General features: G+C 45.2%; 1 protein-coding gene across 3 annotated transcripts; it reads left to right on the plus strand.

The window, feature by feature from the left end:
* Positions 1 to 3,220: 3,220 nt before the first annotated feature.
* Positions 3,221 to 27,229, plus strand: NR1D2 (nuclear receptor subfamily 1 group D member 2). Of its 3 annotated transcripts, none has more exons than XM_065051565.1 (8): positions 3,221 to 3,517; positions 6,824 to 7,084; positions 9,027 to 9,115; positions 10,040 to 10,184; positions 11,774 to 12,390; positions 16,000 to 16,185; positions 20,030 to 20,240; positions 24,189 to 27,229. In XM_065051565.1, exons 1-8 carry the CDS (start codon positions 3,502 to 3,504, stop codon positions 24,383 to 24,385), a joined length of 1,722 nt encoding a protein of 573 aa, XP_064907637.1. In that variant the 5' UTR covers positions 3,221 to 3,501; the 3' UTR covers positions 24,386 to 27,229. The 3 variants fall into 3 exon arrangements, with proteins under 3 accessions (XP_064907637.1, XP_064907638.1, XP_005499225.2); XM_065051566.1 differs by lacking the exon at positions 3,221 to 3,517 and adding an exon at positions 4,044 to 4,467; XM_005499168.4 differs by lacking the exon at positions 3,221 to 3,517 and adding an exon at positions 4,497 to 6,209.

Below are 27,229 nucleotides of genomic sequence, written 5' to 3' on the forward strand. Positions count from 1 at the left end.
AGAGGATGGACCAAACACATGGATTCCCAATTGCTTTTCAGGTGGTTGTCCTAGTGCCCACCAGGCTTTCAGGTTGGAGAAGTGCCACGCCACTGTGAATGCCAGCAGTACATGGCATCTCCATAATGCCAGGATTTGTTTTGTTCTTCACGGAGGGGTGAACCACATGGAGGGAATGACATGTCTTCACTGGAATCAGGGAATACCTACAGAGTGCCACATCTTGAAGGCAATGTCACTTGCAGCTCAGCAAGTAACAGCAGAGCTTTAGCAGCCATGCAAAGAAAAGCCTCTCGAGAAGCACAGGCACCATGATTCCATCAGCACCCAGAGCCACAGGTTATCATTCCAGGTGCTTTTTGTCTGAGGTTTGGAAGAAGTAGGTTGAAAGAGGCTCCAAGAAAAATCCTGCTCCCGTATTACAACCCCTTGTGTTGTATTCCCCCAGGTTACAGGCAGAATAAAAACCTTGATTCTAAGACAGTTTTCTCCTCCAAACACAGAAGTACCCCCCATGGACTACTGTGGCAGTCCATTCATATCTTTGTGCTGACCAGCAGACCTATAGCATAAGAGTGGACAGGCCCATTTCTGAGAACTCCATTAGTAACCCCAGGATGGGAGTTACACTGGTTGCATCATCTCGTGGCTACCTACAGCCAGCTTTACCTGCTGGACCTTCTGGACCTGCTGGACCTCAGGAAACATCCCTTTTGGCTTCCTCTGATGTTGTGGACAAGGATCCTGAGTGGAAGGCTAGGTGTTAGGCCCATTACTTGCTTTTGCCATATTCCAGCCCTAAGGCAAGTGCTTGGCTCTTGTGTGTGTGGAGAGTCACCTCAGGGAAGGAATCAGAGAAAATGAAGTATGGGAGCATAGGGAGCAACACAAGGTCATTGAGGAAGGAGCTGATCTGAGATATGAGAAGCAAAATAAAGGCATTCCTGAAGATGGGTGGGGGGTGGCTCCAGGGCTGCAAAGGGCAGCACCAGAGGCAAGAGCAGGCTGAAACTGCTATAATGATCACCGAAAGTCTCAAAAGCAGATGGTAGAAGATACAAGAGGCTGGAATCCCACTGGGAGGGACATAGTTGTGTCCTGGCAGTAAATAAGAGAGACTGAGATTGGGAATAGTGTGACGTCCTCTCCCTAAGGCATCCCACAAAGCTGTGTACGTTGCCTTTCCCATTTGTCCCGCCAGGCAGGAGCAGCAGCATTTGTCCTTGCCCACAAAGGAAGTGGGGGAGCAGTCCTTCCCTTTGTTGGCTGCTCTCAGGAATGGAGACCTGAAAAACCTGGAGCTTCCCTTGAGCACCACAGACTGCCTGCAGGTCAGGTGGACCTTTGGTCAGAGTGCCAATGCCTGCGTACTCATCTCTGAGTGCTTCCAACACTACCTGCAAATTGAAGCCTCCTGCCTCATCCAACAGCAAGAGCTCGAGTGCTGTAAGTATTTTGCAGTCTCAGTGAACATCTAGGGTTGGTAACTCATTGATTAGTAAACATTAAAGAAACACCTGCTTTGCTAAAATCAAAAAATAACAAAAAAATCCCAGAGACACAGAATGCGTGGGCAGAGAGTATTTGCTCTGCTGTTGTTTCTGATGTTCAGCTTGGTTTCCTAAGATAATTTGTTTTATACACTATCTTGTCCTTTGAGATTGTTGGCCAGTTTCAACTGCTGAGAGGTTTGACATGGCAGGATGGGTTAATCTCAAACACAACAAATTTGTGCTTGGCCCATGAAGAGCAGCAGCCAGGCAGTGGAGTGAGACAGAGTCCCAGCCAGGTGCCCTCAGCATGGGAAGGGTGGTTGCGACGTGGTGCCCCATACCCGGCTGTGCCCATGGCAGGCAGCACGGCATGGGGGCCAGCCGAGCAGGCAGGGGCTGCCAGAGGGCAGCGTGGCAGGGCTTAGGAAACATAGTTTGGAGCTGCTATGAGGAGAAGAACTTTGAATATGAGAACAAGAAGCTTTTGCTGAAGGAAATCAGGGCTGGGGGGCAGAGGGCCTGGAGACAGTGGTGGGTGCTGTGTGTGCACCCAGAAGAAAGCTGGATGCCTCCTGGCTGCTTGGCCGCAGGCAGAAAAACAGGAAAATTCACTCATTTACCTTATTTGAGAAGTCAGGAAGCTTGCTCAAACTGACCTGTTTACCTCATTCAAGAAGAGAGGAAACTCACCCAAATTAGGAGGTGGTAAACTACATTTAGCTGCGTTTAACCTCTGCTTGTTAACCTCATTTAACCCCGCTGCCTCCCTCTCAGTCTGGAGGTCAAAATACACCATGAAGTGACGCATCTCGCTCTGCTTCCCGGGGGCCGAGGAAGGACAGAGCTTGACTTGGGGTTCTGCGTTCACTTCATGGAGAACCTTTACCCACGCTCTTTATTGCTGTGGTGGGTTTTCTTTGTGGGTTCACCCCTAGGGGCTGGAGATGGGGGAGGGTGCGACCCCCCCCCCTCCCGCGGTGGGGACATCCCTGCGTCACCACCCGAGTGCAGGAGGTCATTTGGGGACGCATTCCTCATGGTGAAGGGGAGAGAAGGGGGGTGGCGGTACAGGCTGTGCCCGGAGTCTTCAACTGCATTTATCTAGGCTGCAGTGGTGTGTGCACGCTAGCGAAGGGTTCTCTCCCGGCTTTTCCTTTTCCCTTGCAGTGAGAAAACGGGCGGCTGGCAGGGGAAGCAACACTTGTGCTGGGAACTGTCAGACGCTGCGGTCGGGATAGGAGAGAGCTCATTAGCTGCCGCAATCAGAGCAGTGGCATTTCCTGCCGGTGCTGGGCTGCGGAGCAGCCCGCCGGCGGATGCTGACACCGCCGGCCGTCACCGTGCCCCGCGGCCGCGTACTTGCACTGCAGCGCGGTGGGCGAGGGCCGCGCCGACTGCAGCAGCGGCGCAGCCCGGCTGGTGCAGAAGACTTCAGCGGGGCTCCCCGCTCCGCAACGGGGGCGACGCCGCGGCGGGGGGGTGGTGGTGAGGGGGGGGGGGTCTCCGCGCACCCCTCCCATCGCATGCAGGTCCCGCCGCCCCTGCCCGCCCGGTGCAAGCCTCGTCCCCGCCGCAGTGCCCCGGCCGCGGCCATCCCCGCCGCCGCAGTGCCCCCGCCGCCCGCCCGCACGCGCCCGCCGCACGTGAGCGCTGCCGCCCGCGGCCCGGGCGGCGCGGAAAGTGTGTCACTGGGTGAGGGGGGCGGGCGGGGGCGGGGCGGCCCGGCGGGGCGGGGCGGGGCGGGCGGCCGGCGGTGCCGCACTCTGCGCGGCTCACCGATCGCTTTTGTTGTAAAGGGGAGGGCGCCGCGGCGGGGACGGGCAGCCGCTCCTCTGACAGGCGACAGCGCGGTCGCCTCCCGCCCGCCGGCTGCATGTAAGGCTGCGGCGGGGGACGGAGCTGGGGAGACACCGACTGACCGACCGGAGCCGTACCGAGCCCAGCCGTGCCGGGCCCGGCGGAGCCCAGCGCGGCGCCGCCGCCCCTGCCCCTACGGGCGGAGGCCGCCATGGAAGTCAGCGCGGGTAAGTAAAGGGGCAGCAGTTGCGGGTCGGGGGGCTCTGCGGGGTCGTCCCGGCGGGGCGGGCGGGCCGGGGGGTCACAGGCGGGGACCAGCCGGGGCGCGGTGGGGCGGGGGAGCGCGGCGGGCGGTGGCGCCGCGCGGCTCCGACCCCGCTGGTGGCCGGGACGGCCGCGCGCTGCCTCACATGGACCCGCCGGGCGAGCCATGTGCGCCCTGTGTTTACGTTCCGCGCGGCGTGCCCGCTCATTGGCCGCGCGGGGCGGTGACGCGCGGATTGCATAATAGTGCTGGGGCGGCGGCGCGGGGCGGCTGGCGGCGCGGACACGTGAGGCGGGCGGGCGGCCGCTGTTTTGGTGACCTACATTCGGGGCGGCGGCGGAGGGGCGCGCCGGGGATACGTGGGGCCGGGCGCCGCTGCGGCGCCGGCGGCTCCGCCCCCGCGGCGCCCGGCCCGGCCCCGCCCCTGCCGTGCGAGTCCGCGGTGGAGCGCGGGGGGAGCGGGCGGTCGTTGGAGCGGTGCTTGGGGGGGGTGGCGCTGCGGCGGGGGCGCGGGGCCCGCACGCGCACGGCCGTGTGCGGCTGCGGCGGTTGCTGCCCGCGCGCCCCGCACGTGGACCGGCCCGGTGCGCGGGGGCGGCGTTGTGTAACGGAGGCGGCGGCGGGGGCAGGGCCGGGCAGGGCCCCGCGCCGCGTGACGGCGGGGAAAGGCGAAGCGGCCGCGGCCCCGGCCCCGCCGGGCGACCGGCTTTCCTGCTTTGTTAACGAAGAGGATAAATGGCGGCGGGGGTGCCGGCCGCGGGGAGCCCCTGCTGCACCGTCCGTACCAGGCGAAACGGTTAACGGCTCCCCCAGGTCGCCTCCTCCGCGCATCTGCATCGTTACAACTTTACGCGTCCCCGTGCAAATGAAACAGCCGCAGGTGGCAGGGCAGCCCCGGTGGCCCCCGCTTAGGTAAATCCCCATCAGATAGGACCTCGGGAACGTCGCGCCTCTGGCTGCCTGACGTGTCTCTGCAGCAGCTCGGTGTAGCCAGAAGGACTCATTCTGCTACCCCATACCGGGTTCCTGGAGCAAAACCCCTTTAGTTGTTAGGTGCAGGGCTGCCCTCTCGATCGGGGTACCAGTGTGCATGCAGGGATCGCTGTGTCCGTGCTCTCTGTTTCGAGTTGTTGCCCTGTGCAGTGTGTTGGATTCAACTTCTAGCTGCTGATCAAACAAAACCACTGTTTATAAGGAAAATGTAATTTCTAAAATAACAAAAATATTTGGAAAGATGACTGCAACATGGACAAGGCTACCAAGCTCTCTAGGGTGTGGGCGCAGCCCAACAATCTGGGTTTTCTCAGGTTTTCAAAACACAGGGTGTAGAAAAACCCTATATGGGTTAAAAAAGCCCCATACTCCTGCGGTGCTCCCCTATGACATTGGTGTTACCCTTGAGGGAAAAGAACATGTCTTTTTATGAGGCAGGGTCTGAAGATAGCAGGTGAGGTGGTGGTATGGAGGACCATGGAGTTCTCTGCAGTGGCTGTTTACATGCCCTGCCCTGCCCCTTGCAGATAAGGATGGCGCCTGCTGAGAAACCCAGTGCTTCCCTTGGAGCAGGTGGACTGCGAGCTTTGACCTGGCACCTGGCAGAGGCACGTGGAGTGCCAGGGAACAGCGGGACCTTGGTCAGATAGGTGGTGTCCTACACGGGCACGGGTGTTCAGCAGCATCTTTTTCTCATGTCGTTGCAGGACTATGTGTCCATTGCAACCCTCCTTTCTCCAAAAACCTGATCCTGGATGTGTGCTACACTGCGTGGAGGATTTACCAGGAAAAAAAGATCTGTGCAGGAATGACTGCTCTGATGGGTTATAGGGGCACCAGTGCCCCGTAATATGAGAAGCAGTCTGTGTAGAACATGCATTGCGTGACTGGTCTGGCTTTGGCTCTGCTGGGGTCTCCTCAGCTACACTCTCTTCAGGGTGTTGGTGGTGGTTTCCTCAGTAGAAAAAATTAAATGTTAAAGAGGAAACGGGCTAGTAAAGCTGCTGCAAAAGTGCCAAGAGGACCATTACAACTTACAAATGTAATGAAAACGTATAAGTAAGAATTTGTACCTGCAAGAAGTGATATTTCCGGAGTTGTATATCACCACTGCCCAATAGGTGTAGCATCCTTTATCTGTGAGGAGATGATGGCTGATGTAAGGGGCTGCAGCCTCAACCTGTCATTCCAAATCAGTTGGTCAAGGACTCTGCAGACACCAATGCTTTTTTTCTCCAAAGGAAGCCAGTGCATGGCCATTTTAAAGTTCCTAATTCTTGCTGTTGTGTGGAGTTCCTTGCTGCAATGGCCTGAGTTGTCTGTGAAGAGACTCTACAGAGCAATACAGCCTAAAACAGAGAAGATGCTGAGTGTAATTTTTTTAAACAGTTGCATGGCTTTCGCTATTGAAATTTTTGTGTGAAATATCAGATGTTTTTATATTGACTTTTGAAGTGCTGAGTCTTGGAGACAAACTCAAATAAAGTGAAAACAATTTCTCTTGCCTACAAGCAAGAAAAAGCAGCCTGTGAAAAGCCAGGACTGTTCCCAGGTCTGCTGAAGGACAAAAAGCTGTTTCATCTGAAGGATTCTCAAGTGTGTCAGATTGTGAGACATGGCAGGACAGAGACTGTTTGCACGCCACAGCCTGGTGGATGGAGGTTAGCTTCTGCTAGAAACGCTACAAAGGCTTGCAGTGAGACAAATGGCATTCAGTAGGCTAACCAGGCTGCAGCGCTATTTCTTTCCCTTGCCCTCTTCCCTTCTGCATCATGGGCACCTCCCAGCCCTTCCTTTCTGTGTCTCTGGCACGTAGCCTGCATGAAGTCTTTCTCTCTGCCCTATTTCGGTCCCTAACCTCGCTTGTTTGCATTCCATCTTCACAGCACTGTAAGATCCTGTCTTAGCTCTGGCTCCAGACAAACTCTGCTTAGAGAGCGGCCAGGGAAACCCTCCCTGGGCTGCCCTGTGTCCTCTCCCTGCTGTCCCATCCTGCCAGTAGCATGGCTTGTTGCTCCATCTTCTGGTTCTGACATTTCATCTTGGTTTAGATCGGAGGAGGTTGATAAGACAGGAGAAGGGGATAGCGCAGATTGGGAGGTCAGCTGTTGAAAACAAATGGAGAAAAGCAAGCGGGAGGGAGAGAAAGGAGTGCGCCCAGGGACACGTGATGGCTGGGTCTGGTGGTGCTGGGTCACGGCATGGCTCACATGGCAGCGGTGCATGTCTGCTTGTTATGTCACTACGTGCTGCCTTTTTTTTTTTCTTGCCTTAGGGGGTGTGATAGCTTACATCAGCTCTTCAAGCTCGGCATCTAGCCCAGCCTCATGTCACAGCGAGAGCTCAGACAGCGGTTTCCAGTCATCCTCTTCGCCTGTACCATCTTCTCCGAACAGCTCCTCCTCGGAAAGCAGCTGCAATGGACGGAGCAACGAGGGCTCTGATGGGGCACCAAAGAGTGATCGGCTGGAGGAGACAATTAAAACAAACCAATCGAGTGTTGCTGGTTTGACAAAAGGCCATAATGGAGTCACAAGTATGTTTGGTGCCGGGACCTGAAACCATGTTTTTCGCCTTATATATTACAACCTGTTACGTTACAACTAGATCCTCTGTGTGGCTTACTGTGAAGGCACATAACAAAGCCTTCAGTTTTATCTTTTTGCGTTATATGTATGGTAATACATATGGTATTACCATACAAATGCTAACAGATGGAGATCCCATTGCTGCTGACTTGAAACAATCCAAAAGTACAGTCCATAAGTACAGTCCAGCTTCAGATTTTCTCTAGCGAAAACTGATCTTAATAAAAATCAAACACTTGGTTAAAAAGATTCAATGAAGAAAAGTTAAAACTAATCAGAAATTGGTTGCAGGAGTATTTACGGAGCTGTTTTGCAAATCTGGTTAATCTGTTTTTTCATACTCCTGCTTCTTCACCTTCCCTCCTCCCAAGTTTCTTTGGGGAGCAAAATAAATAAATTACCAAACATTATATTATATTTGCATAGCTACATCTGAGACCTTTATCTTTTTTATTCCAAGTCTTAATTTGTGGATGTGAAAGAAACGAAGTGCTCAAAGCTGGAACTAAAGGATAGCCTTTTAAAATGCATGTGACAACCTAGCTCCAGCTATTTGCTTCACAATTTTTTGGTAATCAGGGAAGATCAAGGACGAAGAATTATATTTGAACCGTTTTGGAAGGGCAGGAATCAAACTGAGTACTGGAATGAGTGTTTCAACAAATGCCCAGGTGGAATTTAGACTAGTCTTTTGAAGCCTGAATTATTGGCAGAATTGTTTTATGATTTTGAATTGTTATGAAGCTAAAATAAGTAGCTAACAGTTCTACCTTAAAAGTATTTTTTTTAAGTGTTCCTACTCGTAAGTTCTTACTAAGAACCTTTGCTTCCTCTTAAAGCTAGCAACTAGGTTTTTGATGTCAGGGCAGAGGTTTCTGAAAATGAAGCCTGTTGTAAATTGTTGAGATGTGTAGATAAATAGATAACAATTTTAGCTCAGTACTAGCTATGCTTTTAAAAAAATGTAGTTTGGTTCTATTTCAAAATCTTAAAAAAAAGTTCCTTTTTACAAATGAAACCCCAATGTCAAATTACTTTTCTGGTAGAATATTGTTCTGTGGGAGTGTTTCCAGCTGTCTCTGTTGCTCACTGTTAAGGTAACTTCATGGTTACTGAAGTTGCTGGTAAAATTCCCATTGGCTTCAGTGAAACCGCTGTTAGACCAGCACTTACGACTTGAAAAGAGAATCTTCATTGACAAGCTGAAATAAAATAGATGGGGAAAAACTTAGAAAACCCAAACCATGAGCATATTTACAGGGCTGAAAAGGCATTTTCAAGTTCAAGTGTGCAAGCATGCCATTCTGTATGTGCAGTCTAATGAGTAGTCTTTATATTTGTAGATGTGGAAGAGTTGCCAGTTCTAAATTTTTATCAAATAGGTAGAGTGTATGGCCTGTTTACAATATATAATAAAATGAAGTGTCCTTTAATACTTCTATTTTTAAGAAATGATGTTTGTTCTCTGTTGAGGGAACTGTAGCCTTTATATGGGCTTACTTGTCCCAATGGAAAAACAGATTGAGCCCAAACTGTGGTGGCCTAGTTAACTAAATGGTCCTTTTAAAAGTACATAAATGTAAGCAGACTTTATTTTTCTACAGTTGAGTACAATGCTACTGTTACTGAAAGTCCAGTGAATACGTGCTTTCTCCCTGTTCTGTTGAGTGCTTCCTGTTTGTCTTTTTTCCCCCTCCCTTATGCTGGTACCTTCTGAACTGTTAGGGTTTTTGTACATTCTTGTTGTCTGATCCTCTGCTGTAGTTTTTTTGTTTTATGTTGAACTGATCTGACGTATGTTGCTTTTAGTCCAGGTTTTAAAAGCTGGAAAGATACTCCTGCATTTGGCATTAGTTTTCTATATCCTTGACTGTTCTGTTCTGATTCTAGAGTTTAATGGCATGGTTCTTCTTTGCAAAGTCTGTGGAGATGTCGCTTCAGGATTTCATTATGGTGTTCATGCCTGTGAGGGCTGCAAGGTGAGCTATGTTTCTGCTCACCTTTATTCTGGTGAAATGCTCAAGTTCTCCCCATAGGGGAAAAGGGGTGATACTGCTGAAAAAGTATTGGTATTCTTCTCTGTTAAGTCTGAGAAATTTCAAACAGTGCATTAAGTTGTAGGAAAAGGCAAACACTTGGCAATACACAGCATTTTCCAAACTCTGCAGTACTTGCTGTTCTTGCTGCTTGTCCAGTCCTGCCTGACCTGGAGTGCACGGCAGGGAGGAAGAACAGGAGAGAGAGGTGGTAAGGACCATGTCACGCAAGACATGTGAATGTTAATTGCATTAAGAGATAGTGGGTGTGTGGTGTTACCTGGGCTGGGACACAGAACAAAACAGCTTTGGAAAAGTAGTTCCTTACCATGGGGAAAGCCCCTGGGTGCTTCCATGTTCACAGATCAGTAGATTTGTATTTTCTGATACTGTAACACTGCAAATGTTCTGTGGAGAAGTTTATCAGCTTAAGGGTTATGTGAAAGAACCATCTTTGAAGGTCATTTGGTGCAACAGGATGGTTTTGACTGAAGTCAAAAGATCTGATTTTGAATTTCGTCTTTGTACTTGGTGTCATAGGAGATTGAGGGCACGTTTTCTAAACTGTCAATACAGTGATATAGTGCTGGAGATACTTTGCTCTGAGCCGCTGACTATGCAGGAACAACTTAAATCTTCTGTAATTAGAAATCAGTACTAGTTTGCATTATACACAGATACGCATGAAGGGGAAGTAAGTCATGAGGAGTAGCAAGTTCTGTAAAATCACTTGGGGCTGCTGGCTCTGAAGCAGCTCATGAGATGCAGTGAGGTTTTTTTGTGCCTGCAGAGAGGTGACTCTTGGCAGGAGTATTCGATGTGTGCTATAATAATAGTTGTGGGGTTTTTTTGTTTCTCTGTTTACAGGGTTTTTTCAGAAGAAGCATTCAGCAAAACATCCAGTATAAGAAGTGCTTGAAGAATAACAACTGCTCTATAATGAGAATGAATAGGAACCGGTGCCAGCAGTGTCGTTTCAAAAAATGCCTGTCTGTTGGGATGTCAAGAGATGGTACGTTCCTCTACTGAGGAGTGATCCTCTGAGAGGCAATCTAAGGGTCTTAATGGCAGAAAGCACAGCCAGCCCTGTTGTCTGGGACAGTTTCCCTGTCCAAAAGTGTTTACGTCAGCTTCTTCCATGAGTCTCCTGAACTGGTAATATAATGCTGGCTGCAGACCTGCTGTCCTGTCTCCGGAGGCTAATGCAGTGGGATGAGCTGCAGTGGTCTGTTGCAAGAAGAGTCTCAATTTCTCAATTTGTTTTAATGAGTTAATATTTAGAGGTGTATCCTGCCTGAATCTGAACATGTGAACAATACTCTTCTCTCTCTCTTTTTTTTTTTTTTTTTTTTTTTTTGGTTAATTTTGTTGTGTTACTGTTGCTTTTTCAATGAAAGGGAATTCTGCCCAAGCTGATAGCCTTAGAGTAATCATTACAGAGCCTAAAGAGTTAGGTTTGGGTGTATGGGATGAGCATATATCTGCTCCTTCTGTTTTTTTTTTCTTTCCTTTTCTTTTCTTGGAGGGAGGGGGAAGGCAAGAAAGGATAATGTTGAGCTGTGCCTCTGACCACCTTGCTGGCTGTCTCCTCACTGTGACTTTTTAAAAAATATAATACTGAAAGTGTAGTTCATTAGTCAGCTACAACTTACTGTCACAAACCAGAAGTCTTCCTTCTGTTTCACTTTTTAATTTTCTCTGGATGTTTATTTCACAACAACTAGGAATCTTGGGCTGTTAATAATTTAGTGGGTGGAGTGTTAAAACTTATTTAAAATAATTGTTCCGAGTTCTTGTCGTACATAGGAGTTATTTCATCCCCTAGGCGCTTGTTTGCGCATAAGGTTGCACCTGCTTTAATGAGAGAGATCTAGTTACATTAATGATGGACTACTGCATGAACATAATTACATCAGTCGAAACTACTTATAAGCCCTTGTAAGGCTGTGGTTGGACAGAATGCTAGAGGCAGTTCTAGATTCCCTAGGACAGGGTCAAAAATTCTGCAGCCACAATGATGCCCATCCCCTTGCCAGCAGAAAATGTCCCTTGTCAAGGCAAAAGTATCAGGAAAATCTGCCAAGGTAAGCTTCATTCAGCATTGATTCTCTTAACTTTTAGCAAGTTGTATAATTGGTCCATGAGGAGCTGTCTTGTAGGACTTATATTCAAATATGGTTTGAATTGTGTTTATGGTTAGCTAATTGTCGGCTCACAGACTTCTACTGATTTAATTGATCTGATCTTAAAGCCTGACACTTATTTAACTAATGTAACTGTGTGTATATGCCGTAACCAGGTTTTGTAGCAAAAGGGGAAAAGGCTTTAGAGATTGTGTGCTTTAGAGCTGCTTTCTCTTTGTATGTAAACAGCAGCATACATGTCATATCTCACACCTGTCCTGTGCCCAGGAACCTCCTTTACTTCAGTGTTAATAGTCCTGCTGTAGTATTGGTGAGAGCAGCTAAAGTCTTCCCTTAAAGGGCAAGATTTTTGGTTGGGGTGTGTATTTTGTGTGCATGCGTTCTAACACTTTCAGGATTGACTTTTCTTTTTTCTTTTCTTTTCCCTCCCACCACTTTGGTTTCTCCACCTTGGAAGCTGTTCGATTTGGCCGTATTCCCAAACGTGAAAAACAGAGGATGCTGATTGAAATGCAGAGTGCCATGAAAACCATGATGAACAGTCAGTTCAGCGGTCACTTACCCAATGAAGCATTAACAGAACATCAAGAGCAAGCACCTCAAGAAGACCTTTCCTCCAAGCCCAAACAAGAGCAGGAAACCATCAAAAGCCCTTCTCCCCTTCCTGGCACTGACATGGCTAAGGAAGAAGTGATTGGTATGGTCACTAGGGCCCACAAAGACACTTTCATGTACAACCAAGAACAGTCTCAAAACCCATCAGAAATGATGCAGTCCCAGAGCGGGGAGAGAATGGCAAATAACACTGAGCAGTACATCTTGAGTGGCGAGCACTGTGTTAGTGGGTTTGGTGGCCCTCAGTACCCTGAAGGCGAGCAGCACCTTGGTGGACAGTACAAAGGGAGAAGCACAATGCATTATCCAAGCGGACACGCCATGTGTTTTACAAATGGCCACTGTATGAACTTCACCAGTGGTTATACTCAGCGAGTGTGTGATAGGATCCCGGAAGATGGCTTTTCTTCAAACAAGAATACCACTTACTCTTGCAGCACTGGAGGAAGAATGCATCTGGTATATTGATATCAAATGTTCAATTTGACATAGAGAAAAGGCTTAGTGATGGGTGTGATCCAGCTGTGCCTCTTTAGTCAGTGAAGCTGCACACAATTGGCACAGCTGCTGAAACATAGAAATAGTGACAAAAGTTTGCTAGTGCAAATTGTGATGGAGAATAGTGGCTCAAGTTGTGTGGAGGATTTGAAATCCATACAAGTGATGGGAGTTTCTTGGCTCAGCTCTTAGCTGACTGAAAGTAGACTTAATGTCAAAGAGCATTGGTTGAAGAAGGCTAACGGGTTTTTTTAACTGGCTTGACTTAAAAGTGAAGATGGATGTTAGGAGTTTATAAATTCCCTTCTTCATTCAATCCTCTTGCAGACTTCACTTTTAAATAATGTGCACACTCAGATACGCTGTATTTTCCTTAAAGGTGTTCAGAGTAGATTTCTGGGGTGAAACCTCAGGGCTAGGATTTTAAGCCTTGCTGTTGTGTTCTGAAATCTCTCTTGCTGGGTAAGCTTGGCTTTTTGTTTGTTTGGTTTTGTTTTGTTTTTATGGGGATAGGTTTATTCCATTACAGGCATTGTAAAATAGAGTGTCAGTGGGACTTGGAGGCTATGCATCCTTTTTCCCCAGAACATCTTCCAATCTGAACCGAGGCAGGAGGAAGATGTGCAGCTAAATTGCTTTAGAAGAGTTTCTGAACACACTTCTGGGTACCTTAGCTGACTTTGCTAGAGTGTTTTCTCACTGAATCCTTAACAAGGATGCTTCCCATTTTTTTCTGTATCTTTTTTGTGGGATTTTTTTGTTACTGTTGTGTTCGGGTTTTTTTGGTTTGTTTTTTTGTTTTGGTTTGCTTTTTTTTTTCCCCTAATAGGTCCTTCCCATTTGCTTTGCACCTGCTGTTTCTCTGCCATTCAAGCAACTGGTTCTGTAAGCCCCTTAAAATAGATTGTCCTTCTCTTTCTTGCTGGAAATGACTGGGATGAGGGAACACAACATCCTCATTCTCATCCTGCACTTCTGTTGAGAAACACAAGCCCCTGACCTTTCTGAAGTAACTCAAGCTGCTGGTGTTTTTCGTCCTCCTAGTTTGTAAAGATTCTTCATAGGTTCTCGAAGGTCCCTGAAAGTGTCCACACAGTGAAGGCTGTTGGTTTTGATGCTGAATTTCCTTTTTTATTGTTTTTTTTTCCTTTCTTGGCTGTTTTTGTTTGTTTTTTTTTTTTTTATTTTTTTTTTTTTATTTTCTTGTTTGTTTGTGGGATTTTTTGGTTTTGTGTTTGGTGGGGGTTTTGTATGTGTGTTTGGGGTTTTTGGGCGGGGGGAGGGGGGGGGGGTGGTTTTTGTTGTTTCTTTAGGGGGGTGCGGTTTGGCTACTGCATATGTGGACCATGCTATCCATAGCAGGCTCTGAGCTTAATTGCAGACTCTGGGCACTACACCATGGCAAATAGTAGTCATTCCCAGCCTTTCTTCCTTGCAGGGAAAGTATGTGGAGTCACTGCAGCAGCATTATTGGCACTCCCAAGAAGCAGAGGTTAAACCTGTCCATATGGGCAGGCAGGGAGTGGTGCTGCCTGCAGAGGCCCAACCAGTCAGTTTGACTTGTGCAGGGCAGCTGCAGGGAGGTCTAACACAGCCAACAATAAGAAAACAAACCCAAATCCAACAGAGAACTGCAGCCCCCTCCTTTCCCCCCTGCCTTGCCCTGCCATGTCCCTGAAACAAATGAGGGTTTTGCCAGAGAACTCAATGAGAGCAGGATCTGACCAAATGAGTCAGTAGCTGTAAGGGAGTGTCATTAGGCTCTGAACCAGTATAGAGACACATGTTCAGGTTTTTTTGGGTTGTTTTTGTTTTTCAATACCCTCACAACCAGAAAAGCAAAACAGGTCGTTCCTGAAGAGGTTTCTTTGAAGAGAAGTGGTGACTACACAAGCTGACAACTTCTCCCATAGGAAGGACTCCTGGGTAGAGGTCTCTCAAGAGAGCTTAGACATAGTGCACAGGTGTGGAAAGTGCAGTTTCCCCTCAGGACTGAGTGCCTGGGAGCTAGGGTAGACTATGGTGAGATGAGAAACAGAAGTGCTTTTTGTGTCCAGTGCAGAGCTGAATGCTGAAGCAGACATTCCTTATTTTAAGAGAGTGCTGTATTTTGAACAATAGCTGTGTGAACCATTGCAGTATCATGGACAGAGCAGTGGTTAGTTTCTGCCATATTTCAGCGTGTGTGCCTAGACCTTTACTTTTGCGAAAATATTTTATGATTTTTAGTTTGTGGAAAAGGTCCTCCTCTACCCCACAAGTAATCATTTGGTTTTGGGTGTTGACCTCAGACACACAAACGATGTTGTGATTCAGAGCTGAACCAAGAAATCTGTAATTCTTGTCTTTTGGTGAGAGCTTTCTGCATGTTAACTGCCTGATTAGTAACTGATATTTGGGAAAAAGACCCAAACCAAAAATGTATATCTGTCTATATCCATCTTGTTTTCCCTAGCTGTTGCCAAATACACACATTAACTTATGTACTTGTTGAATATATTCTTGTAATGGATCTTAGTAATGAATCTTGACACCGTCTATGTAAAGAACTGCTAGACAATTACCAGATTCGAGATGCCCTGCAAAAGCATCATTGGTCTGAGGAATTACTAATCTGTTTTACTGTTTCCTATTTGTTTTGCTGACATTATGTAGGGTTGCACACTGTTTAGTATACTTGTGAGGAATACTTAAAGGAATTCTCATCCTTGATTGATGACAGGTGGAATGAATATTAAAAGGTGTAAACTTCATTAAAATATGTTAATTTTAGAAAGCAGAACTGGAAATATCTCAGAGGGTCTGGTTGGGTTTTTATAGAGGGAATTTATTGGCAGTCAGCCTTGACTGATACGTCTGATCTCATTGTAATGGATTCAGACTTTGCTACAAAAAAATCTGAATGTTTGTATAAAAGAAAGTCGCAAGATGACAAAATGCTCTGAGCAAAATCGGAACACAAGTTTCTTGGTCCTCCTTCAGTGATACAGATAAGCGCAAACACGTATGAGAGGAAGGTTGTCCTGGTAATGAGGGTGTAAACCTTGTGACTCAGGAAACCAAGGCTCATTTCTTTGCTCTGGTGTTGACATCTTTGTCACCTTGACTCAGTCACTTTAGTTGCCTGCAAAACAAGAAAGATATATGAGAATGAATGTAATAGTGGCTGTGAGATTACAATCGATTGATTGTGAAATCATGATTAATTGTGAGATTACAGGGATAATAGAAGAAAGAAATACAGATGCCAGGCATGAGTGACACCAGGGAAGAATAGCATAACCTGGGTTTTCTCAAGTCTTTTGCTGTAAGTGATGTTGGCATTTCCAAGGTCAGCAAATTTAGAAACAGGCTGCTAATGGGTAGCTATGGGGTTTTTATTGTTCGCTTCTTTTAAAGGGAGGGGCAGAAATCTGGTAGCTTTGAGAGCTGACTGAGGAAAACTGGTATTTTTCTCTACTGCAAAGTTTTCTTGAAGAGTAAACCTGCCTCTGTCAAGTATTTGCCAGTATTTGGAATTTTATCTTTAAGAGTTGTTTTCTGTGTGTGTGTGTGTCTTGTAAACATCAGGTCTGCCCAATGAGTAAGACTCCCCACGTGGACCCAAACAAGTCTGGCCATGAAGTCTGGGAAGAGTTTTCCCTGAGTTTTACCCCTGCGGTGAAGGAAGTGGTGGAGTTTGCCAAGCGCATCCCAGGTTTCCGAGACCTCTCCCAGCATGACCAAGTTAATCTTCTGAAGGCGGGGACCTTTGAGGTGAGACCACTGTGTGTATAGTGCAGACCTGACAAACTGTGCATCAGTCTGACCCCCTTAAGAACAAAAATAAATAGAACTGGGTTATATTGGGCAAAACCAGCTTGTTTGTGGATGCTGGCTCTGAGCTTTCCTTACACTGATGGTGTTGAGTGCTTCTGTTCAGTCATATCGTAGTAAGCTGGCCCTCTTCCAAGTAGCTCAGAAGTGCTCAGCCCTCTTACCCTTTCCTCTTACCCGAGCGTTAATAAATGACTCATGAGGAGTTTCTTGGTTTTGTATAGCAGTAGTTACTTTGATAGCTACCTTTACTTAGCCTGGAGAGAAGTAGGCTGCATCTGAAAGGGTGGTTAGTCTGGAAAGCCAGCTATTGACTTAGCAGTTTTGTAGAGGAATGTGTTGATCACTCTTTATGTCTTTTGTTCTGCCTCTGTGCTCCCTGCAAAAGCCAGAGCATCCATCCTGCTGGCAACTGGTGGTTGCTGAAGCCTCCATCTCCAAAGCAGTAACACTGATAACTGGTTATTCTGCTGCAGCTCTGTAGATACCACGTACCAGCTTCAGCCTGACTAATCCCACCAGGTCCTTGTGCTTAATTTCACCCACTTAGTGGTGTTAAGTTGGGAATTACATCAGAGAGCTTGGTGCTGTTTTATTAATTAGTGACCTTCACCATGGGACCTTTACTTAAGGTTTTAGTTGCTCTTGCAGACTCTTGTGTCTGCTGGAGACTATGCACATTTCGTAAGTATTCTAATGTAAAGTTTAAACATAGAGGGGCAGAGGACCTGAAATCCCAAGTATGCAGTGTTACCATGTTTTGCTGGGGGCGGGGGGTGGGGGGGTCAGGTTTGGTGGCACTTTTGTTCTTGTTTACTTGGTTTACTCTTTCAAAGAGGGAAGCTAGATTTTGTACTTATCTGAACTGGAGGTGTTTCTGGTTTAATATGTTGGGTCTTTTATCTGCATTCATACAGCCCAGTTCTAAAATGGATAATTGTTGTGTTGGAAGGTACAAGTTATACTGGAAGACTTGGTGCCTGGAGCATGTTAGTTTATTTGTTTCTTCCATCTTGCTGTCATATGTTTTTTGCTGTTACACTTACTCTTGACCATTTAATATTAATCTACAACTCCTATAGTTAAGGGCTGTGTTTTCACTTCTTCAGCTACAGCCTCCTAGTCTTGCTGTTCACATTACACAAAAATGTTGGTTCCTTCCTCTGCAAAGTAGTATACTGACCAGAGCCCTCAAGGAGGGTGGAAACTCAGACTTGAACTGTTCCTCTGACATAAAGCCAAACCTTCATGCTTTGCAAGTAAAACATTTTGTCTTGGCCTTTCTTCACCTCAGGCTTTTCTCAAGCCTCATTCGTATGCCTTTTTGCCATTTAAAAGCACTGCTGATAAAGTATCTATGTCCAGAGGAAATAGTAATAATGTGTGACTGCATGCTTATCCCTATTCACTTGTTTATAAGAAACATTAATGGTTTCTGTTAGTGAGCTGGTACCTGTAGTTAAGGGGCTATGAAGCATCTTAGCAACGGCTGGGGTGAGGGGGAACCACCAACTAACCAACAACAACAGAAACCACTGTGGGATTAGTGAAATTAAACCATTGCAATAAAGGCAAAAGCATCTTGAAAGCCTGGTGCATACAAGGTCATTTTTGTCTTCTGAGTAACTGAACTAGGATATTCCAACATCTGCATGTTTAATAGATGACCTGAGTAAAAGTGCTGCCTCCAAGCCTGTTTTGGCTGCCTTGGGCACCAGTGTGCGCCTGTCTTGGCACTGTGTTTACCAGCAGCTTGTACACAAGAAGTGCTTGTTTGTTTGGGGTAAGAAGATGCATGGAGACAATGTTGGTGCAGAAGCAACATGGCTATTTATATTCATACATATATAAGCTAAAAAGCCCTCTTTGAATTGGGAGTACTGGAAGGCTCAGTGTATTGTGGTGGCATTTACATGGCTTTGTATGGGAACCACCTCAGAAACAGCAGTGAGCCTAAAATAAGGAACTCAACTGGATTTGGATAGGTCCTCCCCTATCTCCATAAGCCCCCACTCCAAATGTAGTTGATGGTGGAGCAAAAAGCCCCTTGTATCCATTGAGGTAGTGACTCAATCTCTCCACAGACTCACAAACTTGCTGATTTGTGTGCAGGTGATGGGGAATTCTGGCACTTACATGGGTGGTGTTTTTTGAGTGCTTATATTGCTATGGTCAGGTGATAGGATTGGTGAGCTATATCTTCAGCATGCACAAATAGGAGTCTGGCTTGAAGTGAAACAGGATGAATCGGTCATGTGCTATACCATGGTCTAAACTGTTCCTCTTTGGGTTAGGATGATGACATTGAAACCTATGGGCGAGGTTGTTGCCTTAATATAAATCAACACAGCTTCATGGGCTTCAGTTTTGAATACCAGCATTCATAGTGGTTGCTCATTATTTAAAGTTCTTGTTTCTAAAGCCCAATTCTGTAATGGGACTGCCATTTTGAACTGGAGAGTTGTTGAGTACCTGGTGGGTCCCTGCTAATGCACAAATTCATCTTTGGCCATCTGCTTTTTGTCTTCTTTTGTATTCTGAGGACTTCTGCACTTATGTTTCTGCCTAGGTTTCTGCATTCTGTAGTTGATGTCATCAAAGGACATATAGCTTATGTGATAAAGCTGAATAATATATAGTGGTCATGTGTCCATCAGAATTGCTGCATGTCATTTGGCTGTTGAAATTTAGGAGCAGGTCATGTAATGTGCATGAATTCTCAAACATTTTCAGTTTTTTTGAACCCTCATTTTTTTAAGCTTGTCAAAGGCACTAGTCTTTGCTGAAAACCTGGTGCTACTCTCATCTGTAGTAAACATTAAATTAATGCAGTTATGTAGGGTAAGTGAGAAGACACGACTGTCACATCAAGAGATTACAGGAAGTCTGAAGTTATAACCAGTGCCAGTTGGTTCATTCTCTCCAAATAAGAAGGTTGTGTGCAACTTAAACCTTGAAAATGTAAATAAGGTTGTTGAACATGAGCAAATGAAACTTTACAAGCCATTCCAGAGGAAAATATTTCACAATACGACTGAGAAAACCACAAGAGAAATTTCAGCCCAGAGGGGTAAGTTCAGTGTATGTCAACTGCTCCAGCCCAGGTGCTTGTACCAAAGGGGTATTCCCAGCTGCAGCTACAGACCAGGTGCCCTGTCAAGCCCTGCTTCCCCAGCCTTTTGAAGACTGTACATGTGGCTCCTTTTCTGCCAGAGCTCATTAGCATTCCTGTGGGAGCATCAATGCGGCATGGTACTTTCCCAAAGAATGCCTAGTGGGCCAGATCATCAGGTGCTGTAAATCAGCATTGTTTCAATGGAGCTACTTTAGTTTATGCCAAGCAAGAATCTGGTTCAATACCTTCACTTTGCTCTTCATAAGTGTGGCCAAGAAAACATTTCTTTTACTGCTCTGTATGCCTTTGGCTGTTCAGCGGCTTAAGCAAGTTGTCCTACTGGCATATTTATGAATGGCATTGTCTTTGTGGCTCAGGCTGTCTGAGGCTTAAATTTTAATTTTCTTCCTTTTCATGTGCTATAGCCCCTTCCCAGCATCCAATTGCTAATTTTTTCACTTGTTTGTTTCTCTCTGACTACTGGGCCAGAGCTTGCACTGTTTTCTGTAGCTCAGTAGCATGCTGACAGTTTCTGTATAGAATGCTTGTACAGTGGTTAATGAGACAGTTTGCAATGATGTTAAAAGGTTTAATTTTTTTCTCTGGCTTTTCTAGAAATCCACCTGTATTTATCTGGTTTCATTCTTTTTTTTTTTTTTCTTTCACCAGGTTTTAATGGTACGGTTTGCATCTTTGTTTGATGCAAAGGAACGTACCGTCACCTTCCTTAGTGGAAAGAAATATAGTGTGGATGACTTGCATTCAATGGGAGCTGGTGATCTGCTCAACTCAATGTTTGAATTCAGCGAGAAACTAAATGCCCTGCAACTTAGTGATGAGGAAATGAGTTTGTTTACTGCGGTTGTCCTGGTATCTGCTGGTAAGGAGAGCAAGTTAACTTACACCTTTGTGAAATTTTGAATATGGTTCTCTATCAAAAGATTTCTATAAAATGTGTATCTTGTTATTTCATATCTAAGTGCAATTTAGTGGGTTTTAAGCTACTAGCAACCTGTAATGTACTTTTTTACATACCTGCTCTTTCTAATATTTGCCTTTTGAAAACATGTTGCAATGGGTTTATATTTTCCTGCTACTTTCTATAGAATGCAAACATACATCTCCTAGCTACCTGCTGGCTGTTCAGAAACTATTTGCCTGACTCATCTGAGTTTCACAAGACAGCATCAGTGAAATTACTCCTGACTTGCACAGCCTAAGTCCCGGGATAAGGTGGTATTTTTACTTCCAAGTATCGTCATTGAAGTCTATTGTGTATCTTACTTAAGCCTAAATCCAACAGTTTGATCTCTGCTTATGTCAGCAAGAAAACCCTATTCATCTGCATCGTGACTTCTTACCACTGAAGGTCTGCCAATCCACTAACATCTTCACCAGCCTCGTATCTTGTTTCAGTCCCTGGATATACAGAACACCCTGGCTCAGATTCAAAGAAGGATTAAGCACCTACTTCTGTAGTATTATCTAAAGCCTCAAATTAGGCACATTAGCTCTGCATATAATGCCTGGAATACAAGATGCAGAATCCCTGCTTGCTGGGGAAGGAGCAATTTAGAGGTAGCTAGCAGGAATGCTGGTAGTGCCCACTTCTTATACAACAAGGCGGCATTTGGGGGCCACTCATTTCCTTAATAAGTGCATCTCTTCCAGGAGTGGTGTAGACCCACATCTTTGCCATCAGGGAGGGGCACCCCAGGCGTGGTGCTGCATGCACATGAAGCTTCTTACAAGGTAGCACAGTTCAGTCTAATAGCTTTGTGCATGGCCTAACTGAAATGTGATAGCACAGGAAGGAGCAGCTCTAGCCTCTTCAGTTTGTAAGTAATGGTAACGAGCAGAGGGTGGTACAGAGTTTGCAGGCTTCAAAAGCCAGAAGGATTGGCAGCATGAAGGAACTATGGCTCTGTAGTCTATTAGTGAAAATGTTCAGGTAGTAGAGAGAAATATGAGGGTTTAGTTGCTTTTCCAGACTCTGCTTTACAAGTTTTATCTTTCAAAAAATAAATTGATGAGAACTGAAGACAACCTCTAAGGACTGAGAGACAGGCCTCTTCTCTACCTGTGCAGTGTCATAACTAGGCTACAGCTGCTCTTCTTGCTTGCTCAGCTGCTGGCCCCTAGAATTTGAGTCTCTGTGCCACCTGTTTTGAATCTAAGTGGCTGTATCTGTTCTGTAAAATGTGCTTCTAGCACAGAGTCAGTTGTTGATAGCTCCTTATAGAGCTTAGCTTAGGGGTGGTACATAATGTGTATAGCACATGGTGTCAGAGCCATTCAACAGGACAAGAAGAGGTGTTGAGGCTTCTCGCAGCTGTAGAGGATTTTTCAGATCATGGCTTTGGACATTATTTCTGTCTTGTGATCCGATGTGCAGTCTGATTGCAACCTTCCTGGACATCCTCACAAAATACTCAGGAGTTTTATAAGGCTTAACTTCATTAGTCTTCTAGCATTTGGGCCCAAACCTGCATTTGTACCATATTCCAGACACAGTAGTAACCATGATGGTCACTGTGAGTTCAGCAGTTGTTGAATCACCTTCACTCTGTACCTTGCAACTGAATTGAAATGCCGCAGTTGTTATTTGCACAAGTGAGTGAGCAAGCTTCATGCTTGAGCAGGTACCTAAGAAGACCAGAAGTGCCTCTGACAGAGCTCCTAGGGAAGATGCTCTCACTGCAAGGGCCTTCCAGGAGGAGAAGGTGCCTGTAGAACTGAAGGGTTGTGGGCATCTGTTGATTAAACAAATATTGAAAGACAATGAGGAGTATGACCTAGAGAGTCACTTCCCATAAGGTGGAGGTGGAAGTCAATTAAAGAAGGAGGAAGAGGGAGGATGATGTGGAGGTGTAGGCAGAGGCAAAAGATGCTGTAACTGGAAGAAGAACTGAAGGTGGAAGAATAATGCCATTAGGACTTCTTCATTTTAGAATGAAAATTACTCAGAAGATTGAAAGGAAGATAGTAGAATAGTCAAGATTCACATCAGTTGCAGAAGCAGAGTGTGTGACTTATATCCTGGTGAAGTGATCCAAAATATAAAATACCATGCTGCACTATTTTAAAACGTTTTTAGAAGACTTTCAGTTGTTCAGTTTTTTTTGTAAAAGTGCACATGGAAAAAAAGAAATGTTCATAAATCTCTAAACAGTGCTAAGGGGAAAAACTCTTGTCAGAAGTATCTCTGCATACCACTGTGTGAATAACCACTCTTAGGATGGATATTTAGAACATGCAGAAGCAGCAGCCAAAGAATGTGTGTAACTGGACCAAAAAAACTTCTGCTGGCCACTGTGAGTAGACTGACATGTAGAAGAAAGACTTGGACTGATTGAAGAGGAGAGGCTACAGTAACTCACCCAAGGCACCTGCAAAGCCTGTACTGCAGTCTTCTGCCTTTGGGGGCAAGGCGGTACCCCTGCCACTATACAGAGCTGTTGAGAAACCTCGTCTGGCACACACTGTGCAAATGCCATCCTCCCTGCTCAGGACAGAGCACACCTAAAGGTTTTTGCAAAGTGTGGGGTGAGTGGGATAGTTAGCGTAGCAAAGGAAGGTGGAGAGGCTTCTCTTCACTAGTGCTGTCTTGGGGAGCAGCTGTCAAACCTAATGGACAGTATTCACAGAAGACTGGAATGTGTGCTAATGTGCAGTTTGATATTGAAGTTCATAATTGTTAAGAGTCAAATGTTCTGGAACTATCTTTCTAAAGGAACAAGAAAACATTAAGTGCTTCAAGATGGACCCTTAAGTGGTTTATATAACATTTTTTTCTGTAGCAGTGGGGAACTGCAGTGACTAGTCCAGGACTTCCTAGATTCTGTTCACCTGAGAAATCCAACTGAATTGGCACTGACAGCATAAGGAAGGGATTCCCACTCTGACTGTATGGTCTGACTCAGTGCTACTCAAGAAAGCTGTTGTCATTCTGTGTCCTAGTTCTGCAAAGTGCTGAAATGCATGTACACATCAAAGCACATTTCTGCTCATGTCTGTCACTTGTGTATGTATGCACCTTGCTGAATTTACGTAGTGTTTAAGAAGAGAGGCTGCAGCTTGGAAAAAACAGCTACTAGGTGAGATGTTTTGCTTAAAAATTCATCCTTTTTAGCTGCTTACTTAAGTTCCACCTAAGGACAGCAGGCATGTTCTCAAATACAGCTCTCTTGAAAGAGATACTTGGGTGTGGGGTGAGTGCAGTGTGTGAAAGCATAATAATTTTCTTGACATTGATGCTTTTCTTCCTCAGCTGGGAATTTTTGGGTGCGTCATGTTTCGTTTTGTAAGTTTTTCTGAACGCACTCAGAAATAGTGCCCAGTTGTGTCAAGGCTTCTATTCTCTTTGTCCCTGGGGATCCCATTGTGCAGATACGAGTGTGACTTGTCCTCAGTGGGGTTTTCTTCTCAAATGTGACCCTCCTATCCAGCTTTGAGAAATGTTTGAGATTTTTACTACAGCGTGCCCTTGCTTTCCTTGTGTTGAAAGTTGTGATTCAGCAAAATCTTCAAGCACGTGCTTCAATCCGTGTTTAAGTGCTGTCACTTCAGTGTGAGATTAATACTTTGCAACACTGATGATAAATAACATTTGAGAGACTTTTAGTATATGGGTTTGAAAGTTATGGCATAAGTATTTAATTTTTGTTGTGCTGGTTAATGTAGTGAGTGATTCTTGCAGTGGCTTTATGTTGCAAACTACGTCTGCTCAATCTCTCTTTTCTTTTTTTCCTGTTTTTTTTTTTCTCCTCTTTCTCTCTCTCTCCCCTCTGCCCCCCTTCTGTCCCCTCCCCATCCCCCTTCTCTTTAGATCGCTCCGGAATAGAAAATGTCAATTCTGTGGAGGCACTTCAGGAAACTCTAATCCGTGCATTAAGGACCTTAATAATGAAAAATCACCCAAATGAAGCCTCTATTTTCACGAAACTTCTTTTGAAATTACCTGATTTGCGTTCCTTAAACAACATGCACTCTGAAGAACTGTTGGCCTTTAAAGTTCACCCATAGGCCTTTAGGTCTCATTTGTACTTGGACTTGCCTCGTGTTAAACTGTTTTGTGCTAAAATACATATTTATACAGTTGTACCACTTATTGGAGGGTTCACAGACTGAGCAGTTGATAGCTGTCCCATACCCATGCAATAACGCTTCAGCAGGTGCTTTCAGCTAACGGCAGCACAGCATCCAGAGTCCTCCAAGACATCAGCCCCAGCTGTGCTTCACTTCTGCAGAAGAGGTTGCGATCAACCTGAGTAAATATGGACGGTTCTGTTGCTTAAAGAAAAGACCCACGACTGCCCTCTTACGTAAACTGAATGCAGAGTAGCTGTATATGCGCATACGGAGCATGGAATGGGATGGGAACAATCCTGCGCTGATAGGAAAATGGAAGAGCTGATTTAATTGGTCTTTCACGTATCTAGTAGATGTATGTCTGTGTCTCTTGATAAGTCACTCATGGTTTCACTGTTGTTATTCCATTAAACCCGATGGAATGATTTCAGCCTGCACCAACTCTTCACTGAGCGTGTGTTCATGCCATGTGTATATATAATATAAATAGTTAAGTAATGAGTGTTTATGGCTATATAAAGTACAGAGTTGTGTGTATATATGTGTATGTATATAAATAGTTCTATACATAAAGTATACATATAATTTCTTCACAATATTTTAAACTGTGAAGGAATTTAAACTTACAACAGAAGGTGATCTATGGAAAGAACCAAATAGATGCACTTTGCATATTGCTGAACTAATTATCTGAGCATTTCTAATTTTTAGAAAACATCAAATTTGCATTAATATGCTGTGTTTGTTAATTTAAAAAACAAAAACCAACAAAAATAATCACAACTGAGTGGCACCAAGGGGACAGAGTCAGCTTCAACTTCCAGAATAGGTTTGTAGAGTATCTCAAGTGGAGACGGTTAGTTATGGCAGTAATGAGATTGATTGTCCATTGCCACTGAGGTTCTTGCATTCTGATAAAGGTTAAAGAAGCACCAGATGCTCTTCAGAAACTTAAGCACAGCCAGAAAGAAACTATCGGATGAGTAACAGCATCTGTAAGAAAAAAAAATGGGAAAAAATATATCCATGGTTGCGTTTGGGTGTATGTGTGTTCTGTGACCATTTATTTCTTGCAATACATCATTTTGCTGCTTCATTGCTAAATGAGATTCCCCATGTCTTTTCACGATGTGGGCTTTGTGGTTCCCATGCCTGTTCTTCTGGAGCTCTCCATTGATATGTGTGTGTGTGTGTGTGTGTATGCGTGCAGAGAAGGTGCACTGGATGGTCTGGATTTTTTTCTTAAAAAAAAACCACAAAAAACAAACAAATGGGACTTTATTTGTTTATGCCAGTAGCAAATAACAAAGCAGATCCTCAAGGCTTAAGCTTCTGCTGCTTTTCCATCTAGGAAAGCAGCTCTCTGTGGGTTTTCTCCATTTGTAGCAGGTCCTGGCACCAGAAAAGAGAGATTAAAAAAAGTCAAAGCAGTTGTGTTAATTAGTTATGTTTATGTTTTGCTAATGTGGGAAGAAGTTTCTCCATTGCCCTTGTGTTGATTTAACTTACCTTAGCACTCTGGGTCTCTGGTGTTTGGTAACACTACTCTGCAGAGGAAGAGACACTGTCTAGATGTACATGGTGGGTGAGGCCAGGAGCCAGAAAACCACCAGGCTGCAGAGCTTCTCCCTGCGCAGGAGCAGCTCTCACCCAGCAGTGCATTGATGGGAGCCCTGATCCCTGCTGCGGAGCTGGAGCAGAGGAGGAGAAGGTTGCACCCCACCACGGCCCCGGGTCACCTGTGGGCTGGGGTTTTCCCCTGGGTAGGTGGTGAGGAGTGCTGTCCTGGGGCCGAGAGCAGGAGGGGGCAGGTGCTTGAGTAAGATCTGGGGAAAATTTGGTTTTAGCCCCAGCAGAGGAGCAGGAGCACCCACCCTTTCCCTGCTCTGTAGCTGCCGCAGGGAGAGCTGTCCTCATGCTTCACGCTACTTTAACCACTGGATAATGGCCCCTTAATACATACAGGTTTTTCTATCCAAATGTGCTATTGGGGCATGTTGTCCTAATTTCTGTTAATAGTCTGCATCCTACCAGTATTATTTGTTTGAGAGCTTCACTGAATTATGCATTGAACCATCCGGCCTTTAGAAAGGACACAATCAGATGTTTTGTATTATTTAGGAGCTGAAATGACTTTTGTAGACCCCATTTCAAATGTGGAAAATACAGTTAATCCTTGGTTCTTTTGGGAGGGAAGGAGGTTTCTTACAGAGATTGCCACCCTACAGCTGTCTTTTGTTGTGTTCTGTTTAGTTTTTTTTTTTTTTTTCTTAAAACTGTATTATTAAGCCTTTAGGAATGTATAACCAGGACTGAGTAATTACCGCTTATTAAATTTTTAGTTAGATGGACCATGTATGCCTATAGATAGAGTATTCTAACTTGTGCAATTTCACTTGAAATAATCTTCCTGTACATAATGGAAAAACTCATCTAACAGAAAAAATAGTCCCAAACAGATTGACAGAAGAAAAAAGTTGATTATGGTTCGAAAGTGACCCACATATTACAAACCTTAGCTGGATTCTTAGAAGAAAATCTAAACTCATCGTGTTAGCTGTGTATTGTGAGCTCTTCTTTTACTGTGTCACTGGTTATACACTTGTTAAACGCTGAGATAATAGACTTCATGCCAGGCATTTGAGTACTGTAGATTGGGTCATTGCTGAGAGATTAATGTACTGTATGACTTAAAATGAAATTTTTATTCTTGATTTTATTCTTGATTTTGTTCTTGTTTTAAAAGATTAAATATGGGCATTATGTCAGCAAGCTAAA

This window comes from Columba livia, chromosome 2 (assembly GCF_036013475.1).
Source record: "Columba livia isolate bColLiv1 breed racing homer chromosome 2, bColLiv1.pat.W.v2, whole genome shotgun sequence".
In the NCBI taxonomy this organism is placed as follows: Eukaryota; Metazoa; Chordata; class Aves; order Columbiformes; family Columbidae; genus Columba; species Columba livia.

Bases quoted from the DNA above. Each gene is read 5' to 3' on its own strand.
- NR1D2 (XM_005499168.4), top strand. From the start codon at position 6,164: ATGGCAGGACAGAGACTGTTTGCACGCCACAGCCTGGTGGATGGAG. The intron at 16,186-20,029 runs GTGAGACCACTG...TTCTTTCACCAG, and splicing joins TGAAGGCGGGGACCTTTGAG to GTTTTAATGGTACGGTTTGC. The intron at 20,241-24,188 runs GTAAGGAGAGCA...CCTTCTCTTTAG, and splicing joins GGTTGTCCTGGTATCTGCTG to ATCGCTCCGGAATAGAAAAT.